At 33.5% G+C, this 26,142-nt stretch overlaps 1 protein-coding gene across 17 annotated transcripts in view; it reads left to right on the top strand.

Annotated features, from left to right (window-relative positions):
- LOC115763905 (glutamate-gated chloride channel) overlaps positions 1 to 26,142 on the top strand; it is a 59,534-nt gene that overhangs the window by 30,749 nt on the left and 2,643 nt on the right. For 3 of the 17 annotated variants that reach the window (XM_030706703.1, XM_030706704.1, XM_030706691.1), the window contains exons 2-12: positions 1,082 to 1,241; positions 2,182 to 2,294; positions 2,667 to 2,734; positions 11,554 to 11,623; positions 11,679 to 11,915; positions 12,080 to 12,214; positions 15,080 to 15,232; positions 15,451 to 15,630; positions 16,904 to 17,010; positions 22,815 to 22,939; positions 24,236 to 24,352. In XM_030706703.1, the coding sequence (XP_030562563.1) occupies positions 1,180 to 1,241; positions 2,182 to 2,294; positions 2,667 to 2,734; positions 11,554 to 11,623; positions 11,679 to 11,915; positions 12,080 to 12,214; positions 15,080 to 15,232; positions 15,451 to 15,630; positions 16,904 to 17,010; positions 22,815 to 22,939; positions 24,236 to 24,352 (1,367 nt within the window). In that variant the 5' untranslated portion in view covers positions 1,082 to 1,179. Of the gene's footprint in view, positions 1 to 1,081; positions 1,242 to 2,181; positions 2,295 to 2,666; positions 2,735 to 5,395; positions 5,464 to 11,553; positions 11,624 to 11,678; positions 11,916 to 12,079; positions 12,215 to 15,079; positions 15,233 to 15,450; positions 15,631 to 16,903; positions 17,011 to 22,814; positions 22,940 to 24,235; positions 24,357 to 24,631; positions 25,401 to 26,142 lie in introns of those variants that run through there. The other 14 variants (XM_030706693.1, XM_030706700.1, XM_030706692.1 and 11 more) reach the window with 14 other exon arrangements.

Raw genomic sequence — 26,142 nt, 5'->3', positions numbered from 1 at the left:
CACTTTTGAGTTTTTAACTAAGGAATTCAAAATTAGTAGTATGCGGTTATCAATAACAGCTATCGATATAAAACACTTTTCAAGTATAACAGCAAAACTCTTGGCATTACAATATTTTTTACATATATATTTATATATTACATCTTGTTAAAAATAAATATTATAATGCTTAATTAAATGCTTTTATCGATAACAGCTAGCTTCACAAATCAGAAATGGCAACTATAATTTATACTTGTCTGCAATATTCTTAACGTTATTTTTATCGATCAGAATGTTCTTTCAAATATAAAATGTCACATATTATTAATCTATATCAAACTTAAATCTATATGACTCATTTTCTAATCTTTATTTCATACATTTCTGAATTTTAAACAAGAATTTATATCACTTTTTGCCAGCTTGTCACAAACTTATTGAGTATCAGAATTTCTTTAGGCTGACAATTTTACGCTCACCTTTATGTCTCAAACGACAGCTGGCCACTTAAAATGGCCAAATACCAAATTTTAATTGAATTTATGGCTACCTACGGTGACAAATATCTATAGTTGCAAATGGGTTTTGCAGTTCAGGTTCTCACCAAGTGGCATGTTAATTGGCCAAATTTGATTTTGAATTTAATTTCACACCAAAAGGATGCCAAGTTTGCGTGCATGTCTATGCAGGTTGTGGGTTTATGTGGGTGTGCAGGTGCGTGCTTAAGATTTCAGTAATTTAATTTTAGGCGTTTCGTCCGATATGCACAAGCTTAGGCGATGGAACGAATGCCTTGATAATATATAGGTGGCGATAAGATGAATATGAATAAAAGCATTTAATTAAAGCTTATCATAATTAATTTCTTATATATTAGATTAAATATGTAAAATATACAAAAAAGAGAATTAAAGACACTGAATAGATCATGGTAAAATGAATATGGGTTCGAGCCAAAGTTTTGTTTTATTGATGTGAAAAACGACGAACTGTATTCTTTCGACATGGGCTTGAATCCGAAACTGAAACAGCAACAATTTCTTTGTTGGTTTGACAGCCTTGATTATATTGGTACTGTTTGTATTATTTATCTTTTCAGCTAGTCCCTCAATACTTGGATCACACAGCACACACACTCGGACAAGAGCTGATCTAGAGCTTCATTTTAGCAGCTACGTGGAGAGTTTGCGCCTAGCCATGGGCACCGGACACTACTTCTGGGCGATCTTCTACTTTACCAGCCTGTGCAGCGCCTCACTGTAAGTACACGCAACAAGGCACATGCATCACACTCACAGTAGTTGCTAAAAGTATACAAAGTATTTATGTTTTTGTCGCCAATTTTTTCTTTGTTGGATTTTATTTTTTTTTTGTTGACCTCACATTTTGCACTCAAGTGCGTGTGAGTGCCGACGCTTCACCAGTCGATTTGCATACAATTGCCGTTAATTTGCCGGATTGCCAAGCCCCCTCAAAAGAGAGACCATGTACATATACTTATAAAGAGTATCTGTGGTATATGATATACACGATATATATTTTAAGTAGTGCTTTAGTCATATGTAGTTTGCTTTTTGCGTTTGTTGTGTTTTCAGCCACGCCCAGCCTCTCGCCACTCGCTCGCTCCGCCCCGCCCCGTAGCGCCCAGTCACTTGAACTTATAATCTCATTACCATAACATGTTTTTATGCATTTTAACAGTTTCACTTCACAACATCATTAAAATGTAATTAATTTTCATGTAATTTTTGTCGGAGCATAAATTTTGGAATTATTTACGCTCAAGCCGAGGACAGAGCCAGCAGCAATTGTGACATGGCTTTGCCTGGGCTTCAGATAAGTGCGACAGTGTATAATGAAGATGTCTGCAGAGTCCGCAAAAAAAAAATATATATATAAAAATAACAAACAAATATAAACATACAAATACACTTCACTTAATTTGTACATAAAATTTATCAAACAAAATATTAAAAAAAAAAAATGACACAAAAAAAAAACACACAAGTTGCTGTACATTTTATGCAAATCTTATCGTTTATTGCAATTCTAAAAAGTCACCAAAATTTGTTCAGCATATTTTTCAAAACTACTTCAGAATATTGTCTAAAATACTTGAATATACAAACCCAATCACAAAATGGAAAAAATTCAAAAATTAAAATTACACGTGCGTACCTATCCATATCCTGATTTCAGAGCAAATAATGCCAAAATAAATTTCCGAGAAAAGGAGAAAAAAGTCTTAGATCAAATTTTAGGTGCAGGCAAATACGATGCCAGAATACGACCGTCTGGAATAAATGGCACAGGTGAGCATATACTTTTATTACATACTATACCAAATTATAGGCAATACAAAAAATCTATATATATATATATCTCTATTAGCTGCTATACTTACGTAATTAAAAATTTACTTATGTGATTTTCTAATCAGTTTTCTATTTTTGTTGTGATTTGTTATTTCTATTCACAAAGTCAAAGAAAAGTTAATGCCATAACAACAATTGGTCATATATTATATCATATTTGTAAGTCTCTTAATAAGTACAAAACAGTTATATTAACTTAGTATGGAGACCTACAGAGTTCTATTTATTAGCTTAGTTAGTTATATAATTATTAGAAAAAATGAAAGCAAAACAGAAAACTTACACTTTAAAAACCAAACTCTATGCCAGATGGTCCCGCCATAGTCAGAATCAATCTATTCGTACGCAGTATAATGACGATTAGTGATATTAAAATGGTAAGTTCCATATAAGAGTGAGCCTGAAAATAAAAAAATAATAAAATAAAGAGAAAACAAAAATATCAAACTAATTAAAAAACCAAAAGCCTTGGCCTACATTTACCGAATTCGATAGACCCACTCGCTCTCTAGCTCTCTTTTGCTCTCTCCTCTCTTTCATCTTACAGCACCCTATACGACATGCAGTACACTATAGTAACTATCCCTTTTGAAACTACCCAAATCCAAAACCAAGCATATCCAAATATTTTTGGTAGTGTGCAGTTTTAATCATAACAATAACAACTACTAGAACTTACTAAACTATATGCTCTATGCTACTATGCTCACTCAAACACAGACGCAGATACATATATAGATGCTACATACATATACCCACACATACATTTAAACTATAATAGCCAAAAACAAGATCGAAAAAAAAAACATATTACACTTTGTTTGCTTTTGCTTTGAAGTTGGGTTTTCTAACTTTCTATCTCTGTCTAACTCTCTCTCTCGCTCTGTTTAACTTAGACACACCATATATATACCAAGCTAACCCATATCCCTTTAGTCCAATATTCCTCTCTATAGCTTTGTTTAACCCAATATCTAACTATGTTTGCTGTTCTATGGCTATTGAAATTTGCGTTCTTTGCGTTTGTTTAGTGTTTCACTTCGTTTCTTTTCTTTTATGAAAGCAAAGCTACTTTTATGGCACATGTATTTGGATACACTTGTGTGCATACATCCATATAAAAATATATATATATATATATGGATATATATATTTTATCTTTCAGTTTTGGTCTTACGCATATTTTAGAGAAAGAGTGTTTTGCATTTTCCAAATTCGTTTCGTTTTCTCTGTCTTGTTTTTGCTCCGAGCAAACATAGTTATTTCGGCTACATATATATATATGTATATATATATATATATATATATTGATTTATGATATATATATATGTATGGACAATGTGCTTTCATACTTATATACTACTCAGAAATCAACTACTACTACTACATTTTGCAGTTATAGCTAGCAGTATTTGCATTTTAAGTTTCTTTCCTTTAAGTCAAATTTGACATGCATTAACTCTTACCCCGACAAACAGAAGCAACCACACATACACATACACACACAAGCACACTCGAAGTGCTGGAAAATCTCCTGATGATTTGTCAGCTGCACCAACAAATCGATAAGTCATCAATTTCAACTAAATTTCTGACATAAACGGTTGCCTACTTTTAGGCTAGACACAAAGTATTTTCGATTTGTTGGCTTTTCACACACACAAAGGCACACATCGATTTGTGAGTACCCTGCAAAGATTTTGAAGTGATCTAAGCCCAAGGAAGATAGTGTGCAAAAAGCTCTGGATGATTCTTAGTAATCATTGATATCGCTTCCTTATGCCCACGGACAAGAACAAACGGAAATAATTGTCTTCTTTTCTCTATCGCAAATTTATCTTCCTGGCGAAACATATTCTTATTCGACTGGCAACATGCCTTGTTATTTACTAGGTAATTTGCCTTCCACTTTCGTCAAAAACGGGCAAATGGGAAAGCGAAATTGCTAGTTATACGTGAAAGTGAGCCACTTGCCTCTGAAAGGCAATAAAATGTTTACCGTTTTAGCTGTTGTTTTATATATGTAATGGGACAGTACTACAATATTTACATACGGGTACTTAAAACTATATTGGCAATTTTAATTACGATAATAACTGTATCTCGTTTGAAATGGAAAAAATATCTATAATTTTCTTTTATAAATATTTACTGTGAATTTCAAGTATTTCTTATTCACACCTTACGGTCGTATCCAATTTAAAATCGTGTTTTAAATGTATTACTTGGAAAAATCTATTTTTCATGTGTGCGTGTTTAATGGCCGCTACCCACTTATCCATGTTGGTGTCACATCATTTTATTTTCATATTTATTGTTTGAATTTCATTTACAGTTTGTTTTTGAGTGTGTGTTCGTGTGTGTATGGGTGTGTATTCCTGTCATGTTGACTCTTGTCGCAGCAATGACATCATTAAAAATGCAGAAGTATCATCCAAATACATAAATATAAAAAGCGGCCAACGCTTTGTAAAAGTCAATAATATTGGCAAAATAAAAACAATTAATATACATATATGTATATATATATGCTCATCAATTAGCACAAAAAATAAAAAACGTCGTACTTCCCTTTAACATGCTTTATAATGATTATGAGTTTTCATTTGATTTGTGTAATATACTTTTTAAGCCACATATAAGCTCATACAAAACTCATGCATATAAAAAATACTTTAGATTATCTTTGGCTCTATTATGTAGATAAAACTAACAAGATACTTTAGCTTACCGGCATAAGAAATATAAAGTGACTACCATAACTTATTGTAAGCAGGCCATAGGCACAAAAGTTAAACTTTATTACAGCCATAAAGAAAATATTAAAAATAAAGAAAAGAATCGCAAGAAAGAAAATAAAAAACTCATAAAGCCAGATAGGATACCAGGCGGGTAACAAAAATCATTGGTAATTTTAAATATTTGCTATGCTAAGTCTTAGTGCAAACTCAGCAGCAGCAGCAGTGTGGCCAGTTGTTAAATTTCGTTTATTACCCAAATTGTAAAAATTGGTCTATCTATATGTATCATCCCACCAGATGGTCCAGCTGTTGTACGCGTCAACATATTCGTTAGAAGTATTTCGAAAATCGATGATGTAACCATGGTAAGTGCGCGCAAAAATTAAAAAATAAAAAATCATATAGATAAGAACCACAGACTCTGCGACCTTGCACACGAACTTTTAATTTGCGTGTGACTGTGTGTGTTTTGCCCCAGTCACAACCGTGCCAATGAACTACGAACTAGTCGTGTCCCGACCCGCTCTCAATCTCTGTCTAACTCCTACGCTCGCTGTCTTTGTCCCACCCTCTTGCTCTCTCTCTCTCTCTCTCTCTCTCTCTCTCTCTCTCTCTCTCTCTCTCTCTCTCTCTTTCTCTCTCTCTCTCCATCCGTCTCTGTCTCATAGAGCAGGTTGCCCCCTATATATAAATATATAATAACAGTGCGCGTATCTTATGTAAGTTTTATATCTTATCTATGACCAGGCGTTAACTAACAGAAAACACAAATACTATTATATGATTAATAATAATAACAACTATGCAATATACATATCAAACTAACTATATCGGATATTGGTATTTTTCAACAAACGTACAATTGTTTAACTATCAATGTGTTTTTAGTTACTACATATTTATACTAATTTAAAAATATTTGCTTTTACCTCATAACAAAATTTTAAACAAAAATTTGCAAACACTTTTCAATTTAAGAAGTTGTTGTTCCTCGTTTTGAACAAGAATTTCTTCTAGCTACTAAGTAATTGGCTAACCATACAATTTAGCATTATAATTGGATTGTGCATATTAGTTTTAATTTGTTTTAATTTAAATATTAGAATTGGTAACAATTTTATTTGGTTTTTTTTTTTTCTTGAAAATATTTTGATTACCTTTGCCAAACAAAAATGTAAAATAATAAATTTGTTTTGTAGTATAAATGAGCAAAACATAAAGAAAATGTCTTTTTGGATCTCTCTCCCTCTCTGTCTCTCTCTGTATCTCTCTGTATCTCTCTACCTATCTTTCATATATATGCAATACTCCGTTAAGCACACACACTCTCTTTTTGTCTGTCTCTTTCTCTCTCTAATTCTCTCTCTCGCTCTGTCTTTATTTTGACCAAAGTGTATGTAAATCTAGTTTCATTTTCAACTCTCTATTTCTCTGTAACTATCAACCTATTCATCTGTCTCTCTCTCTCTCTCTCTTTTCTCTCTGTTATAACAAATTCCCCCTTAGCAATTATCAATTATGAATTCCTCTTAATGCTTATTACGCCTACATAAATAAACTTGTTCTTTCATATCAAATTATTACTAATTGTAATGATGACTGCTGGACATCAGTTATTCATATATATATATATATATATATATATATATATATATACATATGGTTCTTTATGCTAACTGTCGTGTGTGTATTTCCAGAAAAAACAATACATTTACATACAAACCCTAATTGATTACGTATGTTTACTAAATTTCTATTATTTCATAAACATTAGCCAGTTTCAATTTTGTTTAATTATAACTAATCTATTTACTTAGAATCAAAAATGTTATATGTCTACAACAATTAAATATATACAAAATGTGTTACTTAAATTTTCCGTGTGCTTTGTACGTGTGTTGGTTGTTTATCTTTACACCCCACCTTTTACAAGTCACCCCTTCCCAATCCTCAAAATTCACAAACCAACTTTCAGTTAGACTCCACCAACTAATTATTAAGCTGCATATTGTTTGCTGTTTGTTTATTTTAAGACCTCGAAGCAATTGATATTATATTCATATTGATATTAAAAGCAAACAAGAACAAGAAAATATTTTGATTAAAGCTTTCAAGGTACTAAAAATTTAAAAGTGTGTGGCATGCGTTTTGTAAAAAAACCTAAGAAGTTCTAAAAACCAAATTCAAATTTATATTAAAACAAGAGAAAAAATAACTGATTAGCTTCGAATTGTCGAAGACTAAAACCCTTGCAGAAATTTTATGGCATATATATAAGAAAGTGTTCCGATCGGAATGTGCTAGCAGTAGCAAAACTCTACACTTACGCCAAATTTTATTACGATAAATTTACTGACAGACTAGTTCGAATAAAACAGTAGAAATAGGACCTATGCCCAATGCAATGTTATACATATATGTGCTTAAAATTGGTAGAGCAATTGACGTAATTTGTTAATTAACTGTATTGTGTTAATTAACTGTATGTTTATATCTAAGAAAACCTAAACCTCATACTTCAATGAGATCCATGCAGACATTTGTCCGTATCAATTTCAAAAATATTTTTCTTAATTGTATTTTGTTTTTTTCAATTTGTATCGTTTTTTCATTGATTTGAATTTAGTTCTAACATACAATTAGGGCTCACATAATATTCATCAAATAAAAACAAATATGAAACTCAATTTAAGCTAGCATTAAGATTGTAAGCCTACATTATATACATATATATAAATAAGTATAACATTGTTATCGATTGTCCATGAAATTATGATAACTCATAAAGCAAATGCTGCTCGATTTTGATATAATAATCTTTTAGCAAATTTGGCTACATTAGTCCAGGTCAACATGTTTCTGCGCTCCATATCAAAAATTGATGATTACAAAATGGTGAGTGCAGGCTCAAAGGCAGTTAACGAATATTATATATGCAAGCAATAATTGTGTATATGAATACAACAAGTACAACTTCCAAGCGCTTTACAAATTTTGCTCTAATATATATTATAAATATATATATATATACTTGTATATCTTTTTTCAACTATTGTGTATGTGTATTGTGCGTGCGTGCGTGTATCTGTGTGTGATTGTGTATGTAAATTAAAATAAACACAAAAGATTTGCTTTTTAAATATAATATTAAAAAAAACATGATACAACTATGTGAAATGCATAAATAAGCAGTGTGTATGTATATTGTATTACTAAATATGTATATTTATGTATAAAAGTATGTAATAAATAAAAGACAAATTAAACATTATAATAAAATAATAATTGAAATTAATTAAATTGGCTGTATAAAATACATATATTTTTTTTCGTCAACATTTTCTCAATTGTCTTGCAAAATTCGAATTTATTTTCCAGAAATCTCTTGTGTACACAATTAAAAAATATAAATATTGAGAAATATTTAAATTGTTAGTTATGCAGCAATGGCAAGAGATTTCTTTCTTTAGTTACATATTTATTTTTGCAAGCATACATGTACTTATGTATGCATATACCTATATCTATGATATCTATGTATATTTCCCAATGTACCTTTCTCAAATACTAATTCATTTCTTATATATGTTCCTTACTTGTGTTCAATTTCGTTTTTTATATATCACACAATCAAGCCAGTTTTTTCAGGCGCGCGCTCTCTACACAACTTAAAGAAATGTTTATTATAATTAAAGTTAGTTCCTAAGTTAAAATTTGTAAGTTCTCATAGTTTTAGACCATTTTGTAACCAGCTGAAACTATGTTAGTTTAAGCCTAAAACGATTAAACCAAAAGAATCTAAGCCCAACCACAAGCTCATTTCATTCAATTCATCTGCATTTGTTCAATGACCATAACAGAGAAAAAAAAGTCACATTTTTAAAACTTTTAATTTTTCTCTATGTCTTCTTCTTTTCAAGTCGATATGCGTTCAGTTAACACTTACAAAACTGAGAAATATATTTTCTTTTATAATCAATTAAGATAAACAGAAAAAATGCTTACCACACATGCAAAGCCAACGAGTACAAAATATTTTTTATAAAAGCCAAGTTTAATTGTAAGTACAAAAAAATTAAATACAAAGAGTTAACATTAAATTCATCCAGTCAAAGCGTGCGTTCAAGGTCCCAACATTTGTCATTGCAATTCCATTACAAAAAATAGGCACATTAAAACAAATTGCAGTCTCTGAAGACTGGCAAAAAAAATGAACAGCTCTGACAGCTGCTTCATAAAAAAATCAAGAAAACAAAAAAATTATAAAAAAATTTACATCAATTTATTAAGTGGAGCCGCATACGCATTTGAACAAATACGTGTACATGCCATAAATATAATCGTATTATTTGTTTTAATTATTCAAATTTATATGTTGTCATTTTTTGCTTCATATGTTTACAAATGCCATTTGGCATTTCAATAATTTTTTTGTTTTATCACATAAAACAAAATCTGAAACAGCAAACAAAAAAAAGTAAAATTGAATAAAACATAACAATGCCGCCATGAACAAAATGCAAATAGTTGCCGACTTCATTATGAAAAGCTAATAGGATTTTATTAATCAATTCAAGCTTCTGTTTCCTATTTAATTTGTACCTTCCGTTGAATGGTTCACTACAAAACCCCCGTTTATTATTTGATCTATTTAGAAAATATAGCATGAATATATGTAATTTCGTTTTAACAAGCATATTTTGGGGCTCTAAAAAAGGATAATTTCAATTTAATTTAATTTATATAAATCAACACAAGTTCCTTATATAGTCCCAGCTACTTTACTGCGAATCAAACCTGGAACTATGTTGCCTGCACAAATATTGTGCTCTTTATACGTTATTCATTTCATTTTATTTTTATACCCTGAGCCCATTAAAAATGGGTATAAGGGTATATTGTATTTGTGCAAAATCCAAATGTATGTAACAGGCAGAAGGAAGCATCTCCGACCCCATAAAGTATATATATTCTTGATCAGCATCAATAGCCGAGTCGATCTAGCCATGTCCGTCTGTCCGTCTGTCCGTCCATCCGTCTGTCTGTCCGTCCGTCCGTCCGTCCGTCCCTATGTATGAACGCAAGGATCTCAGAACCTATAAGAGCTAGAGACTTGAAATTGATCGATGTAGGTGCTCCTAGCTCCCGCGCAGATCGAGTTTGTTTCCGATAATCGATAACTTACTCCGTTTCCAAGCAATCGATAAAAATCGATATCGATATCCTGTTTTTTGTGCAATTTCGGTAAATAATAAGAGCTAGAGTCACCAAACTTGACATTTAGCTTCTAAAATCGAATATATACATATATGCATTTGATGTTGGAAGGAGAGGGTTTGGGGTATCCCCTAGTCGGGAGCTCCCGACTAGAACCACTTGTTTTATTTTAGGTCTGTGATATTTAAAAATAAACATTGTTTTCATTTTCTTTTCGTTATCTATATTGGGTCTTAAGTGCAAGTAGAGTGTGCCTTACTTAAAGAAAAGAATCTTAAGATATATATAAGAATACATTTATGCTTTATGTCATATATTATAAGGAATGTCTAAGTATAAACATAGTAACTACATATATAAGCCTGCTTCTTTTATGAAATGCTACTGCCTGATATTCGCTGCCTGCTTTGTGTTGCCTTTGCTACTCGCTTGTGTCGCTGTTCAATAGTGTTTTTGTCCATTTCCTATTGACAATATCGTATTTTTTTATGCAGTTTTGGCACGTTGCAAGCTGCTTTTTGCTTATTGCCTGCTATGTGTTTTGTATGCAACACGTTGCAATGTTGAACAATGCATTGGATAATGATGTTCATGTTGAATGCGCTTGATATTGCATGCTCAGCATAACAGACGCAGATTGTATTGCATCTTGATTCGATTATTATGATATATACCCATATATACATTTTTATGTGCCATGACATGAACACTTACATAATACTTATACCAATACCATTGCCGAAATATTCTCTAACCAAAAATTATGCCTTTAAGGCCAAACGCTTTAAAAAATACGACAACTTTTCAAAAGTTATTGAAACCACCATATAATACTACTTACTAACTAACAAATATAAACTAACTACTTGAAAAATATATAAGACGTTCGCCACGCCTCGCCACGCCCTGCTCGCTCTCTCATACAACTAACCACAAAAAAAAAATTAAAAGTCAAGCTAAAGTCCCCCTCGCAAAAGCAATTTGCAAGCCCACCAATTGAAAAGCCTCACACCCACCACCACAACCGAAAACAAACTAAATTAAAAAAAATACAAATTTCGAAAAACGAAAACTCTTGAAATTCCCCAAAAATTCAAAAACAACCAAATTTGCATTGTAGTTCTTATTGAATTGCATTGAATTAAAATTATAATGAAACAATAAACGAACATTGAATTTCCCAGTATTAACAAAATTCTCTCTCATTATAAACCATCATCAACAACGACGCCCTACAGGAGTACAGTGTACAGTTAACCTTCCGAGAACAATGGACGGATGAGCGCCTCAAATTCGATGATATACAGGGTAAGTAATCGCTGGATAGTTATTATTTTGATTATAAACAAATAAATCCTTACAGGTCGCTTGAAATATCTCACACTCACGGAGGCGAATCGCGTGTGGATGCCGGATCTGTTCTTTTCCAATGAGAAGGAGGGACATTTTCACAATATCATTATGCCCAATGTATACATACGCATATTTCCCAATGGTTCGGTGCTCTATAGTATACGCATCTCATTAACATTGGCCTGCCCAATGAATCTCAAACTGTATCCATTGGATAGGCAAATATGCTCACTACGAATGGCTAGCTGTAAGTGATTGTTGTTGATCTATATCTATATCTATATCTATATCTATATCTATATCTATATCTATATCTATATCTATATCTATATCTATATCTATATCTATATCTATATCTATATCTATATCTATATATCGAACTGATAATATATGTCGTTTTTCTATTAATAGACGGCTGGACCACCAACGATTTGGTATTCCTTTGGAAAGAGGGTGATCCAGTGCAAGTGGTTAAGAATTTACACCTACCTCGCTTCACATTGGAGAAGTTTTTGACTGATTACTGTAACAGTAAAACCAACACGGGTACGTTTTTGATGTGTGTTTTAAACAGTTGTGTTGATTGTGCTTGAGATCTACTATACTCCTTCAACTTTTCTTAATATATATCTAGCTTATATATAAACTTGTAGCTTACCTTTGCTATTTTTTGTAAGTTGTTGCTTGGTTTTCGTTCTTAAACAAATTTGCTTTTGTCTTAAAGCTTGTGCGTTTTTTCTTAATTTTCCATCGGGTTTATGTCTTAGGCCACTACTTTGTATACGTATATGTGTATTTCTATTTGTATTAAATTCAATATATTAAATTTCAATATAGTGTTTGGCTCGTCCATATGCTTATATAAAACAAACGGCACTTCATAGCAAACACACATCACACACACACACATACACACCTACACTTAGATGCTTGTAATGACGCCGTTTACACACGAGCTTTCCATTGGGCCGTTATCAATGCCCGAATCACATAAAAACCAAATTTTTACGATGTAATTCACACACACTCCCAGCAGACACGCGTACCTACACACAAAATCTAGCAGCCGCACCCACTCGTCCATTTTTAGTGCAGTTTTTGGCATCTCGTGTCGCTTACCTTAGCCGGGTTTTTATGAGAACTTTGAAATCAGTTCGCGCTTTAAGCAAATGTTTACCTTGGCTACCAAGAACATCTACTCGCATCTGAGGGCTGCGTCTGCGAAAAGCAAATGCGAAACGGAAAATGAAAAATGGCAAAAGGCGGGCTCGGAAAGTAAATTAATCGAGGAAATTGTTTGCGACGCAGTTGCTTAAACTTGCACAAAGACCAAATGCCCCCATTCACACATCCCCCGCCACTCAACCGGCACCAATGATGATGATCTATGTGTGTGTGTATCTATAAAACTAGGCGGGCGCCCAAGTTGCGGCATACAAATACGCAAAAGTTTTTCACAAACTTGGCAAATTGTCAGTCAGCATCTTTAGGTGGATAATTTATGTCTAGAAAATGCAACCGATTTGTGATTTGCTTTCGTTTGAGCACTTCATAGAAAATTCTTAATGCTGCATTTTAGCCCCAACGCTTACTGCAAATAACTAATGATACCCATCGCAGTGCCATTGTGGAAACTATATATTTGATTTGATATGATAAACTCACAATTACAATGAATCTTGCTCTAAGGAGTCCAGTTGTTGATTTGCCTCAACCTGCCATTATTATAGAGTATATTAGGGAATTTTAAAACTTAAAATTGCGGACTTTGTTCAAGATGTCTAAAAAAACAAACAGAAGAAATTAAAAAAAAACCTACGATATATTAGTTGATTGGTTTTGCTGATATCTTAGCTAAAATCGGTAATTACAGGTTTTCCTATGCTCCTTACATATAAATTATATCTTTTTAGGCTACTATGTTACGTAGCTCTAGTTTGGTCCTTCAGTTGGGATTATAGTTTCTGAATAAAAGAGTAATCATAGATTCTCAAAGATAATTGTTATATCTTACTCAGATTTATAGTAACCTCGTATTACCCTAATCAGACCCTCTCCCCAAAGCTAGTCACATTTAATGTAGAGCTCATTCGAAGGCTTAAGATGTGTAATATCATTCATTAAAATCATTTGCTTTGCTCATAATCGCTTTTAAAGAGTTCAGCATGAGTACTCTTATAAAAAAGATGTATATATATATTTTTTATGCATCATTTTCCCGAACCCCGTTTTTAGTCGTTGCGTAGTTGATTGCGTTTAGTTCACCTTGAACTTAGTTGCTCACATAAAACGTTTATTAATTTTATGTCTTCTATGAGCGTTAAAATGGAAAGAAAACTGCTCAACTGGGTCATAACTAAATACAAAAGCAAAAATAAATAAATAAATCTTATGGCAAATGAATTCGCGATTACGTCTGCGAAAGCCAAAAGCAACCGGTATCCAGTAGCAGAGTTTCCCAGAGAGCCGAGCAAATAAACCACACGCAGCCACTCGAAAATGCAAACATGAGCAAAAAATAAAAAATGCCAAAAAAAAAAGAAAGAAAAGCAGCGATCAATTCAATGACAGAAATTAAATGAAAATCTTGTACATTGAAAATGAAAATATGAGAATGTAAAATAATAAAACAGCTTTGTCTTGAAGAGTATGGAACGCACTGTCAACAAATTAACGGAAATGAAGGGGCGCGTGGGGGCATTCACAGCGGAAGCTTACAGCAGGAGCAACAGAAGCGAGAACAACAACAACAACTGCAACAACAAAGAATACGCCCCCGCCCTCTACACGAGCCCTACGAACTTCATTTCCGTTAAGAATTTTGTTGCAAAAAGTCAGAAAATTGAATTGATGTTAGAATACATTTTGCCTATGATGCCATTTTATAATTTCCCATTTCAACTCTCTGTTTCTCTGTCTCTTAATATCATTCTCTGTGTGTTTCTTTTTCTTTTGGTATTGTGTTTTTTTTTTTTTTTTGCATTGACGTGCCACCCCCGCCCGACTCACTGTGCATAATTTTATAATTTTTCTTTTTTGGAAGCCTACCTCCTTCCTGTACATAAACACAAAAAATTATATGGAAATGACAAATAAATGTTTTTCTTTTTCCAAAATTTTAAAAGCAAGTCAAATTATGTGTTTTTTTTTTTGATTTCTCGTTTATTGGATGACAAATTTTCTTTGATAAATATATTATAAATATTGGAAATGTGTGTGTGTTTCTGTGTCTGTGTTTTTTTTATTTGTTTTGGTTTTCAGTGTCTAAACTCATTTCTCTGTGTATATACATATGTTTGTGAGCGTGCGTGTGCTTGGAAAGCAACATAAAAAATGTCAATTTCGTGTACATTTTATCCTTCCCGTACATTTTAAGTTTGACACAATTTATATTACCTTGTATACTCATAGGTGAATACAGTTGCCTCAAAGTCGATCTACTATTCAAGCGAGAATTCTCATATTACTTAATACAAATTTATATACCATGCTGTATGTTGGTCATTGTCTCATGGGTATCATTCTGGCTGGATCAAGGAGCAGTGCCAGCGCGAGTATCGTTAGGTAAGTAATGAACTAAATATATATATATATATATATATATACATTCATACATAGAATGTGCGTTGAGAGAAAACAAACTTTTCAACAAACCCAACTTATAGACTCAGGGTAACATTTCACTGCATAAGTATGTGCCCAAGACTAATATCAGATATACAAAGAACTTAATAAAAACTATATTATTTACTCCTTGCTTTACTTTGGTTTTTATTTTAAAGGTGTGACCACTTTACTCACAATGGCTACACAAACATCGGGCATTAATGCCTCACTGCCGCCCGTTTCCTATACAAAGGCAATCGATGTTTGGACCGGCGTCTGTTTGACGTTTGTCTTTGGGGCATTACTTGAATTCGCCCTGGTGAACTATGCCTCCCGCTCAGGTTTGAATAAAGCTAGTAATTGAGATTTGATATGCTTCTTAACAAACTTACTTAATGTATTAATCGATGGTGTTTATTCTATTTGTTGTTTTTTATCATTATTTTTGTCGAGAGCAACGCATATAAATATATACATCCTTATATATATATATATATATATATATATATAGATAGATAATATATATATGTGCTACATGTAACGTATATTGTGTATATACCTATATAACTGCAACATCACGCTCATATCTAATATACCAAAACTTAAACGGACTGTCACACACACACTCTCTCTGTGTCACACAAACACACATATACACCCAAAGCAACACACAGAGTCACATCTACACGTCGGCGTGGCACACACAATTTTTGGGCTATAAACAAACTGATTTTTGGCCAGCAACTACAACAACAACAACCAGAAGCAACTAACTAAGTTTTAACAAAAAGCCTGTAGCCTATCATTTATTTTCCATTCGATATATATAATATGTATATTTTTTTCGAGTTTTTAGTTCTTTCATTCACATAAATATTGTAAAACCAAATCTACTCTGCGTGTATATTTCTACTAATCCAATTGTTTTGGTTTACTCTCTTATTTCATTGTGCGCCCACACACACACGCACTCATCCAACTCACATATAAACACACAAACACACTCGCACACACACTCAATCAAACCCAAACGCGTTTGAAAAAATACAAATTGGACAACAATAAAACAAATTCTACTTTGGAATAATCGACACCAACGCAATTTGAAACGCATTTAAAATTCTCTTTTGCTGTTGTCATTGCTTATACATTTAAAAAAAAAAAATACTAAACCGAAACTGAAAACCCTGTTATTTTGTGCTTTTAACACATACATATTTTTTTTTTTATTATAATTTGGCAAAAATCACTTTCACAACGTGCACTCGATTAAAAAAACTATCGTTTGACAACACTTCCAAATTATTTACTGTTTCTGTATGTGTGATTATCTATCTCTATCTGTCTCTCTTTCTTTCTCTCACTCGCTGTCTCTGTCGCTATCTAACTGTATAACTGTATAAATGTGTGCTATGCATCTAAACTAAAATCTAAAAAAAAAAAAACAAAAAAATATTTAAATCAATTGTAAATTACGCCAAAAAAACAAAAAAAAAAAAAAAAAAAAACAAAACAAAAAACTTGAAAAATGTCTATGAAACTATTGGAACTATCCCATTTTTGTGGAACATATAAATTCTTGTCAAACATCTTCCTATCACATGCAACAATATACGGATCGGGCCGCAGACATGCATAAGGAGAATATGAAAAAGAAACGTCGCGATTTGGAGCAGGCCAGTTTAGATGCCGCTTCAGATTTGCTCGATACAGATAGCAATGCAACATTCGCAATGGTACTTACCTTTCAATTAACTAACAATTTGTTCATTAATTAACCTCAGAACTTATTGAGCGCAGTTTGGAATAGAATTTAGATGAATTTAAAGAATCAAAATATAAGGTGTGCAGCATAGAATAGAATTTAGATAAGTTTGAAGAATGGCACAAGTTTATTACAAATGAGAAAGTAAATTTCAGCTGTAGCAAATCAGAAATAAATGAAAATTATTTTGAGATGTTTCATATTTAATATAAAGTAACAACGTTGGCTAGTTGCACTACGTAATTTAAATGTTGGATTTTACTAGATTTCTCATTTAAAAGATATATGTGGGAATGATTGATATTCAACGTTAATGAACAGCATTTTAAAGACAAGGCTCTAACTTCCATTAGGCAATGGCCCCGTGTTGGGCGCCACGCGTTTAAACCTTAATTCTTTGCAGCTGCATACCAAGTTGTTAATTGCGAGCATGAACAGGGATGTTACTAAACTAGTATAACTATAGTAATAATATTTTATGAGGGTGCAGCAGCAAACTTTTAAATCTAAACTGTCAATTTTGGCTATTTTTGAGCTTTTCCATGGAAAGAAATGACCATTGGGTAATAATTTTTTAAGAGAGTAGTAAAATGTTTGGAGCCATTGCCAAATTTAATGCACATCAAACCATGTTGGGATATTTCTAGTGTGCCTAAGATGCACATAAAGAAAACACACGTAGTGGTTCGGTTAAACGTTTAATGGAAACTTCAAAGCATGAGTACAAAAATCTGAACAAGTACTCAATTACAGAATGAGTACTATGCTGATACAATGTTGCCAGATTATAAAGAAGCTTAACAGCTTATTGTCACTATTTTAACACTTCTTAAGCTAATTATAATCAGTTGCAAAATAACAAATTTAATTCAATCCAAGTGTTTTTACAAAGCCTACGTGCTTTTGCTTACTTAAACATTTTGTTAGTATATCTGCAACATTATTATTTGTAGGTACGTATTCTAATGCAATATCATTACATTGTACCTTTTCACGTATAAAATGATACCTTATGTCTATGTGCTTAGTGCGCTTATGATGGACTGGATTTTGCGCAATATGTTGCGCGCTTAGGTTGTCGCCACATATAGTCAATGGCTCTGTATCCTTTGACCATCCCATCTCACTAAGTAGCCTGCGTAGATAAACTGCTTCTTTGGCAGCCATGGACAAAGAAATATATTCTGCTTCAGTGCTGCTCAATGCGACAACGCTTTGCTTTGATGAAGTCCAAGAGAACGCACTGCCTGCCAGGAAAAATGCGTAGCCACTATAGGATCTCCTGTCCAGCCGATCGTTGCCCCAATCTGCATCTGCATAGCCTTTTAGTGGTTTGCCATTTTTACGGTATACTAATTTCATATTCTTTGTACCCGCAAGATATCTTAGAATGTGCTTTGCTGCAGACTGGTGTTCTCCATGAGGATTAGCATTTCTTTGTGATAATTTGTTTACAGCATGCAAAATGTCTGGTCGGCTCAAAACTGCTAAGTATATAAGCGAACCAATTAATGACTGATATTGCGTTATATTTACCTTTACACAAGTATCGTCGTTGCAGTCCACTTGAAAACCTGGGTCAAGAGGTGTGCTTACTGGACGGCAATTGCTCATGCCATACTTGTCCAATAGGCCTTGAATGTGCGTCTTCTGGCACAGCGAAACGGAACCTCGATCGCCGTCGCGTTGGATTTCCATGCCTAGGAAATAGCTAATGGGGCCTCCATCGTGCATTTTAAAATTTGATGCAATCTTCTTCTTAATCACGGCTATGTCTTCTTCGCTGGGACACACTATGATTAAATCGTCGACGTAGACAGCGATGTAGCTGAATTGTTGTTGCTTTTGCTTGACGTATAAGCATGTTTCATTTTTGCATCTTTTAAAATCCATGCCTCTCAATACCTCATGGAGCGTATTGTTCCAAACTCGTCCGGATTGTTTAAGCCCGTAAAGTGCCTTTTCTAGTTTGAGGACTTTATTTGGATGCTGCTTGTCAATAAAATTCGGCGGCTGTTTCATGTACACAGTTTCATTAAGCTTACTATTTAAGTATGCGTTTGAAATGTCGACTTGATGCATATACAGCTCTTTTTCGGCAGCTATTGCGAATAACATGCGAATGGTTTCATATCGAATTACGGGAGAAAACGTTTCCCAGTAATTGACACCAAATTGTTGACCACAACCTTGTGCAACTAGTCGAGACTTAAATTTTTCAATATTACCATCTTTATCTCTCTTGATTCGGTAAACCCATTTTGAACCAATGGCCTTTTGTCCAGGAGGTAGCTCACACACTGACCATGTCTCATTTGCTTGTAAAGCGTCGTACTCTATTTGCATAGACTTTTCCCAATCCTGCGCATTTTGGCCATGTAATGCTTCTGCAACTGACTGCGGAGTTTCAATGTCTTCAATCTGATTAAGACTATTGATCAATTGGTACTGCTTTCTGGGCCTGCCTGGCTGACCTGTACGCATAATTTTTGGCCTGCCACGCCCATGTTTTACTACAGCTTCAACTTGTGGCAGCGCTACTTGGTCATTGTCGTCATCGTTGCCATCTTCTCCTGGATCGCTTGCGCTCACAAAATCCTCCTCTTCTTCTTCATTTGAGTCACTGTTGTACTCTTGCACCTCGGCAGGTTGCTCTGGGTGGTTTTTTGCAACCTCATGATTTGACTCAAACGGGATAATGTACGTCGTGAAGGTGTTTCTGTCTGAAATACTGCATGCATCAGTTGTTGCTATGTCAAACTCACCTTCAATGAATTTGACATCCCTTCTTTCAATAACTGTTCGCTTCTCGCGATCATATAGGCGGTATGCCTTTGCTGTAAAGGAGTAACCAACAAAAATGTACTCCTTGCCCTTTGCTTGGAACTTGCTTTTTCTGACTTTGTCGAGTGCAAATGCCCGCGAGCCAAATACTCTCAAGTGCTGTACTGATGGCTTGCGATCCTTCCATACCTCAAATGGTGTGCTTCCATCTAATGCTTTTGTGGGACATCTGTTGCGCAAATAAACTGCTGTTGCAACAGCCTCTGCCCACAAAAATTCTTCAAGCTTTGAATGAATTAGAAGACTTTTTGCCATTTCAACGATGGTCCGATTAGCACGTTCGGCCACACCATTTTGCTGCGGAGTGTAAGGAACTGTTAATTGCCTCTTTATACCGCACTCAATCAAAAATTCAGTGAATTGCTTATTCACATACTCTGTTCCATTGTCGCTGCGCACAGCCTTTATTTTATTTCCTGTTTGGCATTCTACAAAAGTTTTAAACATTTTAAACTTCTCAAAAACTTGGCTTTTTGAGTGCATAAGGTAAACAAATATCTTGCGTGAGTAGTCATCAATAAAAGTTACGAAATATCGATTGCCTGCAAGCGACTTAACATTCATCGGACCACATACGTCTGTATGTACTAAGTCCAGTACTTGCTTTGAGACACGATTCGCTTTCTGTGGGAATGGCAATGCACAAATTTTTGCTTTATTACATGTATCGCAATTTATTTCTAATTGTACATTTTCAACTTTCATACCACGCACCAGTTGCTTATCATTAAGCAATTTCAAATCCTTAAAATTCAGGTGGCCAAATCTATTGTGCCATTTTATGGAAGATGAATCAGAACTATTTAGCATATGAACCTGATCAAGACTATGTTTGTAAACATACAAACCATTTTCGTGTCTTGCCCTTATTATCTCGTTGCCTTCTTTGTCTTTTATCAGCGCAATTTTCCCTTCAAATATGGTAGAATTCTCAAGCTTTGCTGCAGCACTTACTGATAAAAAATTCATGCTTAAGTCAGGGACATATAAAACATTTTGCAGCTTTAATTTTATTCTATTGCAGTGCAACTCAACACTGCCACTGCCGGGTGAATCGATAAACTTATTTGCGGCCAACATTATCGACGTCTTTTTATCAGCATACGTAAGGAACATGCTGCGGTCGCAGCACATGTGCGATGTTGCACCACTGTCAACGCACCAAAAACTCTTTTGCTTCTCCTTGACACACGTGTGCATTAAGCATAGAGACTTTTCGTCCTTTTGGCTCTTTTTATCATCCTTCTTTTTATTTCGGCAATCGCTCGCTCGATGCCCTTCTTTTTCGCAATTAAAACATTTGCCTCGGAATGGCTGCTTACTGCTATTCTTTCTGCCTTTGCTTTCGACACTGTTGTTGTCCCGCGGTCCATTATGTTTGTGTGTATACACTGCTTCTGGTGTCCCTATGCCGTCTCTGCTAGCTCTTTCTTGCTTTCGCGTGGCCTCTTCTAACATTTTAACCTTGACGACTTCGAATTTGGGCAGCTCATCGCGTGTCTCAATCGCTATTACAAAATTTTCCCATGTGTCTGGTAAACTGCTCAAAAACATGATGACCTGCAACTCGTCATTGAGTTTGATGTCTAATTCTGCCAACTTTTCAATTGTCTCAACAAATGAATTGACATATGCGACTACATCGTCACCCTGCTGCATATTGAAACGTATTAATTTTTGATATAATTGGACCTTCCTAATCGGTCCAACTGAGACATGAATTTCCTTTAGTTTTTTCCATACAGCTGCAGATGTTGGGCATGACTTGATATGCATCAACTGTGTTGGCTTCAGATTTAAAATTATGTAAGCCATCGCTTTTTGGTCGACACTAACCCATTTTTCGATATCCTCACCATTTCCTTCTGGCTTAACATATTTTCCACACACAACATTCCATAGGTCCGCCACCACCAAGACACTTTTCATGGCCATATGCCATACGTCATAATTGTCCTCACCAAGTTTTTCTATTTGATGCGACATGTTCATTTTGACAATTTCACCACGTTATTCTTCGCACGAAATAAACTTTTTAAAAATGTAACAAAAGGAAGCTTTCAAAACCATAGACACTTTGTGTACTTATTTAACCGAAAACAACGAGACCTGGGCCCATAACCAATGTTGGGATATTTCTAGTGTGCCTAAGATGCACATAAAGAAAACACACGTAGTGGTTCGGTTAAACGTTTAATGGAAACTTCAAAGCATGAGTACAAAAATCTGAACAAGTACTCAATTACAGAATGAGTACTATGCTGATACAATGTTGCCAGATTATAAAGAAGCCTAACAGCTTATTGTCACTATTTTAACAAACCATTTAACTAAAAATCAAATGCAACTACATCAGATTTCTTTAGAAGATAAAAGCAGAAAACAAAACAAAACTAATTCAAATTGGCTATTTGCAAAATGTTTATGATAAAACTATTAAAACAACTATTTCCTTTTATATTTGCCTCTTTTTATTAAAAACCACACGCACACACCCAACACACACACTCACACACAAACACCACACTTTAAACAAAAACAAACGCAAAATTTAACAACTTTTTTCAAACGTGCTCATACGAAACAACCACATACACACTCACACACACACGCACACTAAATCAAACCACACATAAAAACCAAACTCAAACTCAAAACTGAAAACACATTCAACTTAAACTCAAAAATGAAAACTACAACCTTCATCAAACCAACATCGCTGCGCGGCATTCAATCGACCCAACCAACTGAACTGGAATTCGATGAAAAATTGCAACGAAATTAAATGAAATTACGCACATGCCACCATTTGCTATTTGCCATTGCATTTTGCCCACCCCCCCAAATATCGACCATCCCCTCATTGCATCAACTACAATCAAAATTCCATGTCAAACGGCATCGCAATTATCGCGCGGTGGTGGCCTGCAGAAGCCGCTGGTGCGTCATCCAGGCGATCCACTGGCGCTGGAGAAGCTGCGCCAATGCGAGGTGCACATGCAGCCACCGAAGCGTCCCAGCTGCTGTAAGACTTGGCTATCCAAGTTCCCGACAAGGTAACTCTCGAATAAAAATAATAACAATACTTTGTTGTATATAGTTGAATTTTGTTAAATTTTCGTAGTTGATGGATTTCCTTTTTGATGTTGTGAATATGTATCTACATCTTGCTCTCTCTCTCTCTCTCTGTCTGTCTCTCTATATATATCTATATCAAAACTCTTATTGAATTTTTATGACACTAATTAACAGTAATTGAATTGAATCCATGAATTGAGTCATGTACTTTAAATGAAAGACAACCCGATTCGACATCTGCTTTGCTTTGCTGCTTGCCATCGTTTCTTTTTGCTCGCTGTCTTTTGTTTCAAATGCTTGCTGCCAAATGATTTCCATCTGGCCCCCAAATTCCAGAGTCAAGTAAATGTGAAAATGTAATTTGCTTCAGGCTTTATGCTAATTACACTGTACAACGAATTTACACTTGAATTGAATGAAGACAAACTTGAATATTAAACGAAGCTGAAAAATTTGTAAATTAACAAAACTAATGGAATAAATATTTTTTTATAGATTTGTTTATGTGTGCTATACGTTGTATTTATGATTTAACGATTTTATTTATTTACTATATAAAATTCTATTCATGTCAACTTTTAATCACATTGAAACTTTAAACCTGAGCAAAGTTTAAAATATTTAAAACATTTTTTAGCTGAAGCAAAACTACGAATTTTAACAATTAATATAATTTGCTTATACCAAAATATTACAAATACGAAAAGTTTACATATTAACTTAAGAGAACTTAAATTCTTAGAAAGTATTTTTCTCTTTTGCGATTTTCATAGCAGGCATTCAAATATGTTTAAAAATTGGTTACTTAAACGTATTTTTTTTTATTAAAGCCCAATTTGTTGTACAGTGTCATGTGCTGCCGTTAAAAATCAAAAGGTTTTTTGTGTGCTTTGCTTTCTTTTGATTTGTTTGTTTTAAACAAACTTTTGTTGCAGAATTTTCAAAAATTATTTTCCTCCTTAGTACCAGAACCGCATCCCAAAGTCCATACGACCTGCTAGTTGACCACACGCCTATGTTTTTAATAGATCGTAACTCCTTACAAAGCACTTTTATAATTTTCAAGCACGTAGCTGAAATCGTTTTATTTTTTTTTTGTTTAAACATTTAAAACAAACAAATTATTTTGATATAAAATCGAAACCAAAAACAAAAAAGACCATGCAAAAACAAAACAAAAAAACCAATCCAAACGAAAGAACAATCACAAATCAAAAAGCCAATCTCTAGATGATCAATTAATGTGTTTTGTACTTGTTGAATATTTATCCAAGACAATGTTCTAGATCGAAGAGAATCGATGTTATATCGCGCATCACATTCCCGCTGGTCTTTGCGCTCTTCAATCTGGTCTACTGGAGCACATATCTCTTCAGGGAGGAGGAGGATGAGTAAATGCCGTTTACCTATTTACAAAATATTTACTTTATTAAAACTAAAAAAAAAAAAAAAATACAAAACCAAATAACTAAATGCTGGCACCACAATACCAAAGATTGTACTAACCTATTCTCTTTCTCTTAATTTTCTACTTTCATTTACTACTTTACGTTCCAAATTCTGTTGCGTATGGCTTTGTTCGGCTTGATTTTTGCATATATATAACTATAACTATCTATATATACATATATTATTTTTCATTCGATTCATTTGATTACAACTACAAAAAGGACTTTCTAAAGCGCGTCCGCGTCTCTGATTACCAAAGGCTATGTAGAATCCAACTTTAAATTAACCAGATATATTTATATATATATACATATATACCGATATGTATGTATATATAGGTAAATGCTTTGCTTGATCAAAAGGGTAGAGACAAGGCTTCAAGGCATCTCCAGTATAAGAAATTTGATTAAAACCAAATATATTTACTAACTATAAGTTAAGTTGATCAAGTACGACTGTATAGTAGTTAAAAAAGTAATAAAAAAAAAGTATAGAAATCAAAGAAAAAAAAAGAAAACTACTAAAATGCTGTATTTTAAAAAGACGAAAACGAGGCGATTTGGTGACGATTTGATAAAAAGCTTGCAGCTCATTTGTATTCATTTGATTTAAATGTTCAAAATTGTTATAAATTTAATAAATTATTTTTAGGCTTTAAACCAGATACGTTTGCTTCGTAACTCGATTAGTTTAGTTCGAAACTAATTAGTATTAATTTGTACTTAAAAGTGCGCTAAGTTAGATGTAAAACAAAAAAAAAAAAGAAAACCAAGTCGCACGACGTTTGTAAATATTGTCATATTGTCAATAAGTTTTAAGCCAGATAGTTTATACACAATTCTAAAATGAAAAACATGAAACGAAACAATGCGTGTAGATAAATTTAAGTTTAGGCATAAATAAGCAACAATAACGAACTCAACAAATCCTAGGCAAATTCAATTATTATGTTCACAATCGAATTAAAAATTGAAATAGAAGATAAACAAATAAAATACAGAACATGATTCAATGTTTTGTTTATTAAATTAATTTTTCAAGCACACACACACACACAGTAAGTGAGTTTTTTCTAATTTTTGATACCCTGGCAGAAAATACTCTTAATAAATGTCATGTCCATCTGCCTCTCATTCTGTTCAAAACTAACGTAAATTTATGTGACTCGAACTTGAAACAGATGTTTGTTTTTCGCTGCTGAAGTTTATAAACTTCGGAACCCATCGCATCGAATTTATATAACATATAGCTACCATAGAAACTGTAGCTTTAGGTTTGACAAGTTCTACATTTAGGCCACACCTTATAATAATATAAATAATATATGACATACAACTGCAAGGGCATGTGAACTTCGGCGCCACCGAAGCAAACAGTTCTCTCATGTTTATTATATTTTTTACAAAATATTTAATTGGCACAAAGTAAAGTAAATTATAACTGGAACTGGTGGGTATTGCAAGTTTTTATTCCTATCGATATGCTTAAAAAATAGAACAATTCCATATAATTATCAAGTATTTTTTTGCTTGTTTTCGACTTCATGTTAAATTAAATTAGCGCCAAATTGGTTCATGTAGTTATTAGCCATATCTTTCAGGATTTAATGCTAAACCCCTTAATTATGCGTAAAAATAAACATTTAGTTTTTTTATATATATAGTATAAATTAGTATACAATTTTAATTCAGTTATTTATTGGGAACAGCGCATGAGAGCACAAGCAAAACTA

The sequence above is a fragment of the Drosophila novamexicana genome, unplaced genomic scaffold, assembly GCF_003285875.2.
Source record: "Drosophila novamexicana strain 15010-1031.04,08,12 unplaced genomic scaffold, DnovRS2.1 tig00000770-arrow-pilon, whole genome shotgun sequence".
Taxonomy (NCBI): domain Eukaryota; kingdom Metazoa; phylum Arthropoda; class Insecta; order Diptera; family Drosophilidae; genus Drosophila; species Drosophila novamexicana.
The sequence above is the reverse complement of the archived record's forward strand: the minus strand, read 5'-3'. Positions and strand labels throughout refer to the sequence as shown.